Source organism: Carcharodon carcharias, chromosome 10, assembly GCF_017639515.1.
Source record: "Carcharodon carcharias isolate sCarCar2 chromosome 10, sCarCar2.pri, whole genome shotgun sequence".
Taxonomy (NCBI): domain Eukaryota; kingdom Metazoa; phylum Chordata; class Chondrichthyes; order Lamniformes; family Lamnidae; genus Carcharodon; species Carcharodon carcharias.
In genome coordinates, this window is record NC_054476.1 from 17446309 (window position 1) to 17458113 (window position 11805).

Consider the following 11805-nt stretch of genomic DNA (forward strand, 5'->3'; position numbering starts at 1 on the left):
TCTGTTACCAACGGAGGATGTGGAACGAATCTCTCCGGGCATCGGCAGTAACAATACAAGGGTGCGCTCCGATTCCCCTGCCCACGTACCAGCAAAGGGAGGAGAAGGAATTCAAATTGTACAGTAGGGTAGTTTAGAATTCCTCTGACAGTCGGGATGACTGGCCATCTGAAGGCCAGGAAGGGGAGTTCTCAACGAAGTATGGCCAACTCGGGCTTTTGCCAAGGGCCAAAAAGGGGCGACTGAAGGGGGAGATGAAAGGGTTAAAAGGCTAGAACAATGAGCAGGGAAGCAGCTTTGGTAGTCCACAAGCAGCTCTGCGCAACTGAAACAAGGTCAGGGTTCCTGTGTACATGCTTTGAATGTAATTGGATAACCTGATCATGTGTAAATAGGTTCAATTGGGTTAAGGTAGTCGAGTAAGAGATGTGTCAGTTACTGATTTGATGTATTCAAGTGTACTGTGATAAGCAAATAGCACAAAGTAGTGAATGTAATTAATCGGGGAGCTGGGTGCCATTCTGCTGAATAGATGGGGCTCCATTGCACATGCTTGAATAAAACCGGTGAAAAGAAACTTGAGTCTCATGTGGCCTCTGTGGGATTGGAGGGTGCTTAAACTCCCTACCAATGCTGGAAAAACTCAGCAGGTCTAGCAGCATCTGTGGAGAGAGAAACAGAGTTAACGTTTCGAGTCTGTATGACCTGAAGAAGGGTCATACGGACTCGAAACATTAACTCTGTTTCTCTCTCCACTGATGCTGCTAGACCTGCTGAGATTTTCCAGCGTTCTCTGTTTTTGAAATCAGTATCAAATTAGGTTCAGAAAGTAAAATAAAGCAAGGGAAAAATTGTATCATGGAGATGAAAGAAAAAAGGAAAAAAATGTTAAAATGAGCTCTTTAAATTGCCAAGAATAATTAAAAATCTGAAAGTTTTCCATGCCAGAGAGGTTGTATAGCACTAATTAAGACTTGTCACAGCACTAAAAGCATACTTAAACTGGAGTGGACAAGTGTTAACTTTTTCTGCTAAGTTTACTCCACATCCATTTGGCAAGTACAGCAACTTCACCTCTTTCAATGTTTTTAAAAAGGTGTGTTGGACAGCAAAATACCACTTTCACAGTTTTTGGAGGAGCAGGGCATCTCGGACAGGAACCTCTCAAATTCTGTTTTTAAACTGTGCTTATACAGTTGCTAGAAGTTGATGTCCGACCATCAAATAAATAGGACCATAGACAGCCTCACATTATTCCTATTGCAAAACCCAGTGCAATATCTTCAAGTGCTCTTAAACAATCATTGCACAAGCAGCTGCACAAGAGATACCAATAATAAAACTGACATGCACAAACTGTAAAAGAAATTTACAGCCAATTCCAGGCCATGGCTCCAATTTTGCATCAACCCACCAGGGCTAGAGGTTAAACACGGGCTTACTGTCCCTTTCGTACTGAAGACGCACCGAAAGCCTTTTTAATTCCGCAACTGATGAAAGCGGCGGACACACTGACTAGACACAGATGAATGCCTCCTTAATAAAGGGAAATTGGGAGCTTACGTCTTCGTAAGAACCCCAGCACCATTTTAATTAGTAGCCAACCCTCTGAATATAGCAAAATGGCATTGGCTTCACAAACAGACTGACATGATGAGAAGATGGATTTAAAGAGGCACTCATCTGTTGGCAATGACCCAAGTCATCAGGATTGGTGCGCTACTGTGAACAGTAGGCAAGTGTGAGGTTTGCTGCTTTAACTTTTGTTTTCTCCTCCTTAGTCACCCTGCTTAAATATCCCACTCAGAGGCGACATTTCTGCTTCTTTCTTTTAGATGGGCAAGTTGTTGGAGGAAGAGCAGCAGCAGCCTCAACAAGTCGGCTTGGACGCCGACACAAAAATATTAGGACAGCTGAACAAAAGCTTGATCAAAGAGATAGGTTTAAAGGAGCATTGAGAGAGGCAGAGGCAGGGGCAGAGGGAAAAGTTTAGGAGGGAAATCCAGAGCCGAGATGAAAAAATTTAAATTCACGGTATTACTGGGCAAGGAGTGAATGTAGGTTGTGAACACAAGGGTGAATGATCCCTTATATGTGTTTTTTTACAAAGCCATACACCCAGAACAAGGCCTGTGCGGTAATTCAACTGTTGAGTGAAATATAGCAAGAACGTTGTCTCAGACTCCATTTAAATACTACCAGGCATCAATAGCTAACCTGCTGCAGCTTGCCAATCTGAGGGGGAAGAAAATCAACTGGTTCCTACAGCAAACCAGCCAGCCTGATCAAGCCTTTGGTGGGGCCGGGGGTGGGGAGGAACTGGACGGGGGGCAGTGGCAAGGTAACCACTTGGAGTATCTCCAGCAGGCTGACAACTTGGCCAAACCCTCAAGTGTCCAAATTTTGAAAGCTCACTACCCATTTTTCCAACCTCAAAACAAAAGACCAGCAGTTGAATTTCTCCCTCTTATTTTCTTATTCGCTGTTTTGTCCAGCTTTGATTTTGTGCATTTGCAGACTCAGCAGAGACTGCTCTTAGTACTGTTCCCTAAAGCGCCCATAACTCTATGGTTGCACGTAGGACACCCATCAAAACAGGAAGCTTAGACAATCTTGAATGCAGTTTTCTTCAATGAAGGCAAGAAAGCTATACCAGTTTATATACCTAGTGCTGTGTAGGAGAGAGCAAACAGAACTGCTGACACCATTTCTTCTCCAGCTTGAATGTAGAACATCGCTGGCTTCAACATCAGCACTACACCAGCACTAGAACTTGTATATGATGCATCTGCAGGAAAGGACTGAGACACAGGAAATATTAAATAATCTTAAGATATATAACTGATAGAGATTTCACACTGCCTAAAATGTCAAGTTAAAGTTAATCTGGATGTGAATCCTGTTTCAATTAAAATATTCTTAAATTTCGAAGGTTAACGCAACTTAAACTATCCCTGGCCATCAAATCTCGATAACAATCAAACAAAAAACCCTCAGGGTACAAATTGCAATTGATTGGTTGGTAATTTTGCTTTGATTTCCATATGATCAGGGAACTCTCTTTCAAAATGTAGACTGAGCACAACCTTAGCAAATTGGCTTACGTTCCAACTGGCTCAAAATTTCCACTTACGCTGTAAAGCCAACAGAGTGCCTCTTCATCTTCAGTTCACAAATTCAATGACCATGGATCTTAATACCTCTAAGCAGTGTTTCACTTTTTAATGTAACATTACTTCAATTCAGGCTATTGACTTTCCAACTTGTATTGCAAAACATCTCTGATCATCCTAACAGCACTTTGCTTCACCAGGTAACCTTGCATTGATAAGCCACAATGCCATGGGCCCCAATTGAAGTAAACCTTTTTGATAAAATAAAAATCTGAATGAGGCAGTACTGATTGCTGTTTCTTAAATTAATAGTTAAAAAAGAGTACTGAAGACAAGGAGGAATTGGAGATCACCCTCAAAATAGATTTCAGGAAATAGTACAGGGGTGGCAATATTTCCAACTGCTAGGTGTCTCCCACATACTTTCCAGATATTCACTGCAGTGTCAGAATAGTATTATCAACTTTTATTTCACTAATGTTCTTTAAAAGTGAAGCCAAAATCTATAAACAGCGGATAATTCACATCTTTCATACCATCCCGACCTGACAATTGCTTAAAACATTAGAGGCCAAACAGACAAGTAGAGATAAGAGAGGCAATTTTAGCCGAAGCCATCCTTTTGGAGAAATGCTTACTTACCTTTGAGAGGGATACCGTCACATTCTGCATGTGAGTGTATACTTGGGTAACCACAAAGGTAGTCTGGTTACTAACATTTGTTACCACAATGTGTTTACATTCATTAGGTTTCAATAGAATAGAAACTGGCTCCAAAAGAGGAATTGTAATGTGACCTACATTGAAAGAATTAAAAGCAAAAATTACAATCACTGCTATTCTTTTAGTTGCATTCATTTTCTCAAGGCATACTTCAATCATAAGCAATATTACATTTCTTCATATAACCTAGTCACTCAAAATGGATTATGCCTTTACTTTATGCCACATTGCCAACTAGTACAAACTTATTCTTAGATGGAGAGGTGCTAAAGCTAATTTCTGCCATACAACAGCTAAATACAGCAAATATGATCCATTACTGCCTGCCCCAGAATGAAAACTTAGTTTATTTAAATAGTAAATATCTCTCAAAATAAATATATGGTGGGAAGGGGAAAGAAATAATAGCTTACAACCACAGAACATCAAATTCATAGGGGAGGTGGTGGCATAGTGGTACTGTTGCTGGACTAGTATTCAGGAGACCCAGGGTAATGCTCTGGGGACCCAAGTTCAAATGCCACCATGGCAGATGGCAAAATTTGAATTCAATAAAAAAAATCTGGAATTAGTCTGTTGATGACCATGAAACCATTGCCGATTGTCGTTAAAGCCCATCTGGTTCACTAATGCCCTTTAGGGAAAGAAATCTGCTGGTCTGACCTACATGTGACTCTAGACACAGAGACTCTTAAATACTTTCTGAACAAGGGCAATTAGGGGTGGCCAATAAATGCTGGCCTAGCCCACATCCATGAATGAATTAAAAAAACAGCATAAAATAGACTGACAACTCAATTTTCATCCGACTAGATTTTAAAAAGGTTGTTCTGGTCTTTTGTGAGTAGTAATTATTATTGATCATATTACGTGGAGTGACTATAGTCTTCGAAAATAAAATTTAAGATTGTTCAGAGGGGTGAACCTGAACCTTATAGGAAAAGCACTCGTGATAAGGGGAGGTATTTAGTGGAGGATTTAAGGTAGCATTCATGGAGGCAGCTCACCACCACCTCCTCAAGGGCAATTTAGGATGGGCAATAAATGCTGGCCTAGCCAGTGACACCCACATACCATTAACGAATAATTACAGAAGTATTGTTATTGCAGGATCACTAATTTAAAAAAGGTTTACTGTAAGAGAAGCTCTGTTAAGAGTGTACTTTTTATTTTGGTGCAAATTTTTATTGAAGCATATACAAAGATCAAACTCATACCTCACTTCAACAGCCTCCTTAGATGTCACCTTCCAAACCCACGACCACTACCATCTAGAAGGACAAAGGCAGCAATGATGGAACCCCATCACCTGGAAATTCCCCGCCAAGCTACTCACCATCCTAACTTGGAAATATATCACTGTTCCTTCAATGTCACTGGGCCAAAGTCCTGGAACTCCCTCCCTAAGAGCACTGCACTAGATGGCTCTTATCTAAGGAAAGATATACTGGCATTGGAGGCAGTCCAGAGAAGGTTCACTAGATTTATCCCAGGTATGGAGGGATTTTCTCATGGGGAGAGGTGGAGTAGGTTGGGCCTGTACTCATTTGCATTTAGAAGAGAGTCAACCTTATTGAAACATTTAAGATTCTAAGGGGGCTTGGCAGGGTAGATGCTGAAAGGTTGTTTCCCTTTGCGGGAGAGTCAAGGACCAGAGGCCATAATCTCAAAGGGGTCGCCCATTTAAAACAGAGATGAGGAGGAATTTCTTCTCTCAGAGAGTAGTGAATCTGTGGAATTCTTTACCACACAGTGCTGCAGAGGCTGGGTTGTTAAGTACATTCAAGGCTGAGATAGACAGATTTTTAATCAATAAGGGAATCAAGGGTTATGGGGAAAAGGCAGCAAAGTGGAATTGAGGATTATTAGATCAGCCATGATCTCAGTGAATGGCGGAGCAGACTCGATGGGCCGAATAGCCTACTTCTGCTCCTATGTCTTATGGTCTGCAGGTTCAAGAAGGCAGCTCATCACCACCTTCTCAAGGGCAATTAGGGATGGGCAATAAATGCTGGCCTAGCCAGTGACACCTACATCCCGTGAACGAATTTAAAAAAAAATCAAGTTATTAGAAACTGACCCAAGAGAAAAGCTTTAACTGTATCACGTTTATAAGAATGGCTGCAGAAGCTTAAGCAGTTTTCACAATCTGGGGGATTTATTAGTAGCACTCACACCAAAGGCAAAAGACCGAAAATTCGAGCATCACTCCCAAGATTTGAGCACACAATCTAGGTCAACATTTCAGCATACAATACTCAGAGTGGAGTGCTACAATGAGCTGCTGTCTTCCAGCTAAGATTTTAAACAGGCTACTCTTTGCACTATTAATCCAGCTGAAAATAGAGTTCACAAAAAGAATATTTTAATAAACATCTAGTCCTTCACCAGTAACCTAATTTTAATCACTGCAGATGACAAATATACTGAACCATGTAAGAGTTTCACTATGACTCATTTTCATAGTAATTAAATAGTTAATATGCAAAAACTTAAATCTTGCATACTGGTATTTGTACACCCAAAACAATAAGGTCAATTTGCAGACTCCCCTCAAACAGCCTTAAACAAGTGTAGTTGGCGGAAAAAAAAACACCCTCCCCATCATTTTGATCTGGGACCATGGCCAGTTTTGTGGGTAGGGGCAGCTTTTGGCAAAATGCTTTTTTTTAAACCAGCATTAAATGTCACAAAAACTCAATTCACGTCCAACATTATTTACATTCAAAATTCCTCAAGCTTTTCTCACTAATCCTGACAATTTCACCGAGACTGCGCTGATGACATTAATGCAAACCCCTGAGGCCGTTTAACCCACCACTTGCAAGAAGCGAGCGTGATTGTGAGGGAAAAAAACACTTTCGCACAACGAGGGGCCAGGGTCTGCAACGCACTGCCTGGAAGTCTGGTGGAGGCCCAGGTTCAATCGAGGCATTCAATAGGTCTTTAGATGATTATTTGAATAGAAACAACGTGCAGGGGTACAGGGAACAGGCAGGGCAATGGCACTAAGTCACAATGCTCATTTGGAGAGGGGGTGCAGACATGGTGGGCCGAACAGCCTCCTTCTGTGCCTTTAAGATTCTGTGATTGGTTGTGGGAACCTGCCAAATTTCCTAGTACAGTAAGCTTCAGGCGGATTTACGACCCCGCCCTTGTGAAACTCACAACACAAATGCAAGTCATTCCTTTCTAACTCACTAATATGCATATATATATATTTTTAAAAAAGTTTAGCGAAAGGCACAACGACATTCAATTAAGAAAGTGAATAGAGGCTGCAAAAGGTACGCAAAAGTTCAAAACCCAAGTTAAAAAGTTGACAAACTATTGACAGTTATTAATTAATTGGGGGCAGATCTAAACAGCTTACGTGCTTTTAGTTCGATTTAAAATGCAAAACAAACTTTAGCAACTCCCGGAGGAGGAGGAGCTGCTTCGCGGGGGGGGGGAGGGAGGGGTGTTGGAAAGCGACACAGCAACCAAAGCCGGAAGGGTTGCCCAGAAAGGGCAGCAATCCCGCCCGGTGCAGCCTTCAAACTGTGCGCTCACCTCCGACGACGCCGTGAGCCAGGCTCCGCGCACCCGCTGCCAACCCTCCGGAGCTGGAGCTGGGGCTGTGGGCGCCCAGCGCTCCGCTCACAGCGAGCAGCAGCAACAGCAGCGCAACCACACGCCACATCGTTGCCTCTCTCTATCCTCCGCCTGTCAATCAACACTATCGCCCTCTGCTTCCCATTGGACCCGGCCTGCACCCCGAAACACGTCACATCCCGAAATGTACAAACCTGCTCCGCCGCCGCCGCCGCCGAGTGACGTGCCTGCACCACGCTCTTGTTTCTATTCTATCATTGTCATTGACCACGATTATTTGACCGGTTTAGTACACGTTGCGGGTGCAAAAGTGATCTGCTGGTGCACACTCACACCCGGTATTATAATTTGCAACTAAGATAAAAAGCAAAATACTGCGGACTACTTGGAAATCCAAAACAAAAACAGAAATACCTGGGAAAACGCAGCAGGTCTAGACAGCATCGGTGGAGAGGGAAACAGGAGTTAAAAACAAAAACAGAAATACCTGGGAAAACGCAGCAGGTCTGGCAGCATGGGCGGAGAAGAAAAGAGTTGACGTTTCCAGCCCTCATGACCCTTCGACAGACCTGCTGAGTTTTTCCAGGTAATTCTGTTTTTGTGTTGGTGGAGAGGGAAACAGGAGTTAACGTTTCGTGTGCGTATGACCTGAAGTCTGAGGGGACTGAAGTGGTCTGAAGAAGGACTCGAAACCTCAACTCTGTTTTCCGCTCCACAAATGCTGTCAGACCTGCTGAGTTTTTCTGGCATTTTCTGTTTCTCTTATTTATTATTATTTACAATTTCCTTGCCTAACTTTGTTAAAGTCTCTCGACGTTGTAGGAAAGACTTGTGTTTGCATCTACATAGCACTTTTCATGACCACCAGAAGTCGCAAAGCCTTTACAGCCTCCCCCCCAAAAAATACATTCATAACATTTTTAAAGTACTTTACCTAACACTTCAAAGTTTACATAGAAGTGCAAACCACATTAGTTTCTTTCAATACAGTCTGTGGCACTCTGAGGTGCTTCACTGCACTTAACGGTTTATATTTGCAATGTTCGTTTCAAACACACAGTTTTCAAACCTCCGGCCCCAGTGTACGACAGTGGGAGGGCCTGAGACGGTGGCCTTTCCCCATTGAGCCTTTGCAGCAGCTGCCCCAAGCTTTAGTGCATCCCTCAGCATGTCATCCTGGACTGTGGAATGTGCCACTCTGCAACACGCAATCATTGACAAGTCTTTGCACTAAGACCAGCAAGTTTCAGGCAGATCAAAGAGCATCTTTCACCAAGTTGATGGCCCTCCAGCAGCAGCTGATATTTGCATTCTTGGGAACAATCATATAGTTCAGGTGATTTCTTGGAAGGGGCCTGCTTGCTGACAGTTCCAAGGTGAACTTATGACCTTTTATAAAAATCCCAGTTTAGCATCCAGATGACCAGGCCATGCCAGGTCCTTCCATTTTGTAAAGAAAGCCTGGAAAGTTATGATACTAATACAACAACTCCCTGTAGTATAAAAGATGGCATATCCTTCAACACAAGGAAGTTCTGAAAAATAAAAAAGGAAGGTGGCCTTTACATCACCTCAGCAAGGCATTGGTAAAGTGTAAGGTACCATAATCTAACAATGCATAACCTTAAGATGCCACTAAATAACTCGTTATCTGAATCCTGGAAGCTGGGTATTGCATTGAGTGACCACTAGCTGAATCACTCAGTATCCTATTTGTTTGAAGGATGTTTACAAAAAACAAGGGATGTTGCCCAGTGTGAATGCTCACCATGCTTCCTGCTGGTTTAGTTCTTTCAGGGTATAAACATTGGAACCATACAGTTGGACTTTTAGATTTGTTGGATTGACTCATGTCTATGCTGCTGTAGTGTAGTGCTGATAGTTCTCCTATTAATTGGGATAGAGCTATCCTGCTAGGCTCAGTAGCTTTCTACTCAGGATTTAAGGTAAATACTACATTAAATATTGATGTACATAAATAAATATGCCTCTGTAATATTAATACGATCTGGATTCTCTAATTTAGAGAATTATATTTACAAGATTATATTTACCTTTCCTAAAACTGTCAATTTTGCGATTGATTTACCATTAAAAGTGAATTGCATGTTCAGTTCTTTAATAAGCCTTTATATGATTTAGAAAATATACTGTCTCATTTATTCTTCTGTATCCAAACTCGAAAACCCATCTCTGTACACTCTTCAGTGGAGAGATACATTGTTGAAGGGAGATGCCTGGACCCTTATAATTTAGCTAAAGCTTGTTAAAAAGGCTCCCTGGAGGATGGTAATATTCCTTGGTGGTTCCTTTTCTTTGGGAAGAGTTAAGTCAGTTCTTCATATCCATTTAAGTGTCTTTCTCAATCTTAAGTGAGAGTGATGATCTGAGGAGTATGCCTGATCCGGAATAGTCCCAAAAAAAGGGGCTAGGATTATAATCCACTTCATATAATCAACCTGGCTAAGTGAAATGTTGCACAAATAGCAGGATAAATCCAATTCAGCTAATTAGCAGCCCATTTGTCACGATAACACAAGAAACAGGAGCAGGAGTAGACCACACCGCTCATCATGGCTGATCTCTCATCATCAGCAAAGTGATGTAAGGTGTCATCAACAGGGCTATCAAGTGGTATTTACTTACCAATAGGCTGCACACTGATGCTCAGTTTGAGTTCCACCAGGGGGCACTTGACTCCTGACCTTATTACAGCCTTGGTCTAAACATATACAAAGGAGCTGAACTCCAGACGTGAGATGAGAACGCCTTTGGCACTAAATCAGCATTTGTCAGTGCAGCATCAAGGTGAAGGACATGAAACTGTTAACCCCCGAACTGAAGGACATGAAACAGTTAACCTCGACGCATTGAGAGAATGAACTAACTGACTCGTGATTGGTTTAGAAACTGGACAATGACACAAGTTAATTATAATTACGAGCACTTCCTGTTTTGAGAATGAAAGAAACATTTGCACCTGAATCTTGAAGCAAGATCCAAATCCAAAAGCAGATGATTCCGCCTTACATTTCATGTTGAACCATTGGTTTATTGTCTTTATGCTTAAAACAAGGGTCAGAAGTCTTAATAACAAGAGCAGCCATTTTCTAAATTTAGTCAAAAACACAGTGGCCTAAATTTTATGTCCCGTGGTGGACCCGAACACATGTAAAATTGTGCGAAATAACATCGGGGGTGCGTCTCAATGTCACCGTGCACGTGTGCAATATTAAGGTCGGGAGTCAGAGCCAACAATTAAAGGCCTATTAAGGCCATTAAAAAGCCCATTGGCCGAGATTTTACTTTGCCCCATGTGATTTTGCGCTTGATGCACGGGCAAAATGGGCAGGCAGGCAGCATGTTTTTAACAAATTGTCATCCAAGGACAGGTTTCAAGGCCCCCGGAGCGCAAGCACTTTCATTTTATTTGTGATCTTGCTGCTTTTTCTGAGTTTTGCTGGACTTCCTTTTCATTGCCCTGGCTTTCAAACCTGGTTCACCTACTGCACTGACCTGAGTTGATCCAAGTCGAGTGGAATGCCCGAGGTGGCAGCTGTGGGGAAGGGCGGTGCCAGGCTTCGAAACAGTCGCTGACCAAAGTCACCAAGAAGCTGCCTAAAGAAGCGGAGGAAATCTTGCAAGCTGAGCCATTCCACCTTTGTGTACAGGGGGCTGACCCACCCAGGTCCACCCTTCAACCAGGATCTCGCCCAAGGCCATGAGTGTTATGAATTTCTTCATTGTCAACATTGTTGACTGCATCTCCTCTGAGGCCTTGCACCTCATTCACCACAAAAAATGCCGCACCATCTCGGCCAGGGAGATCCAGAGCGCCGCCCGCCTCATGCTGCCAGGGGAACTGGCCAAACAGGCTGTCTCCGAAGGCACCAAAGCGGTCACCAAGTACACCAACTCCCTTTAGGTCGATCATTCTAAAGATTATAAATCTGTGCCCAAGTTCCAACAAAATATATCGGTCTGTATCAAGCCATGGGGGACATTGTTGTTTACAAAAGATATTGGCCTTGAAAATCCATGGCCATTTGGCATATCGTTGCTGTAATTAAATGGGGAGGGCGGGCAAGGGGGGTTGTTGTTTGATCTGAGGGTGGGAGCTCTCTGAATGTCCGACTTCCCATGACCCAGGCCCTCATTATGACCCAGCATACAGACACTGCAGATTTGTCATCGGAGGTGTCCCAACTGACTCAGCATTAGATGTGGAATATGACCAGATCCCTGCATAATTAAAAACAGTTTTTTAAAAAGGATTCCCCTACTAAAGGGAACATCCACACTTCGTTGGCAGCACCCAGCGCCCCCTCCCTCACTTTGCCTCCCCACCTCACTGCGGCCACTAGCCCCAGCTGTG

At 42.8% G+C, this 11805-nt stretch overlaps 1 protein-coding gene across 5 annotated transcripts in view; it reads right to left on the minus strand.

Moving 5' to 3' along the window:
- The window catches only part of LOC121283473 (transmembrane 7 superfamily member 3-like), a 33995-nt gene extending 26460 nt beyond the window's left edge, over window positions 1–7535 (minus strand). For 3 of the 5 annotated variants that reach the window (XR_005944273.1, XR_005944272.1, XM_041198084.1), the window contains exons 1-3: window positions 7389–7535; window positions 3756–3910; window positions 2666–2801 (exon numbers count right to left, since the gene is read on the minus strand). Coding sequence is in view for 3 of the 5 variants with exons in the window: in XM_041198084.1 (XP_041054018.1) it covers window positions 2666–2801; window positions 3756–3910; window positions 7389–7518 (421 nt within the window). In the remaining 2 variants the exon portion in view is untranslated. Of the gene's footprint in view, window positions 1–2665; window positions 2802–3755; window positions 3911–5053; window positions 5108–5172; window positions 5210–7388 lie in introns of those variants that run through there. The other 2 variants (XM_041198085.1, XM_041198086.1) reach the window with 2 other exon arrangements.
- Between the last annotated feature and the right edge of the window lie 4270 nt (window positions 7536–11805).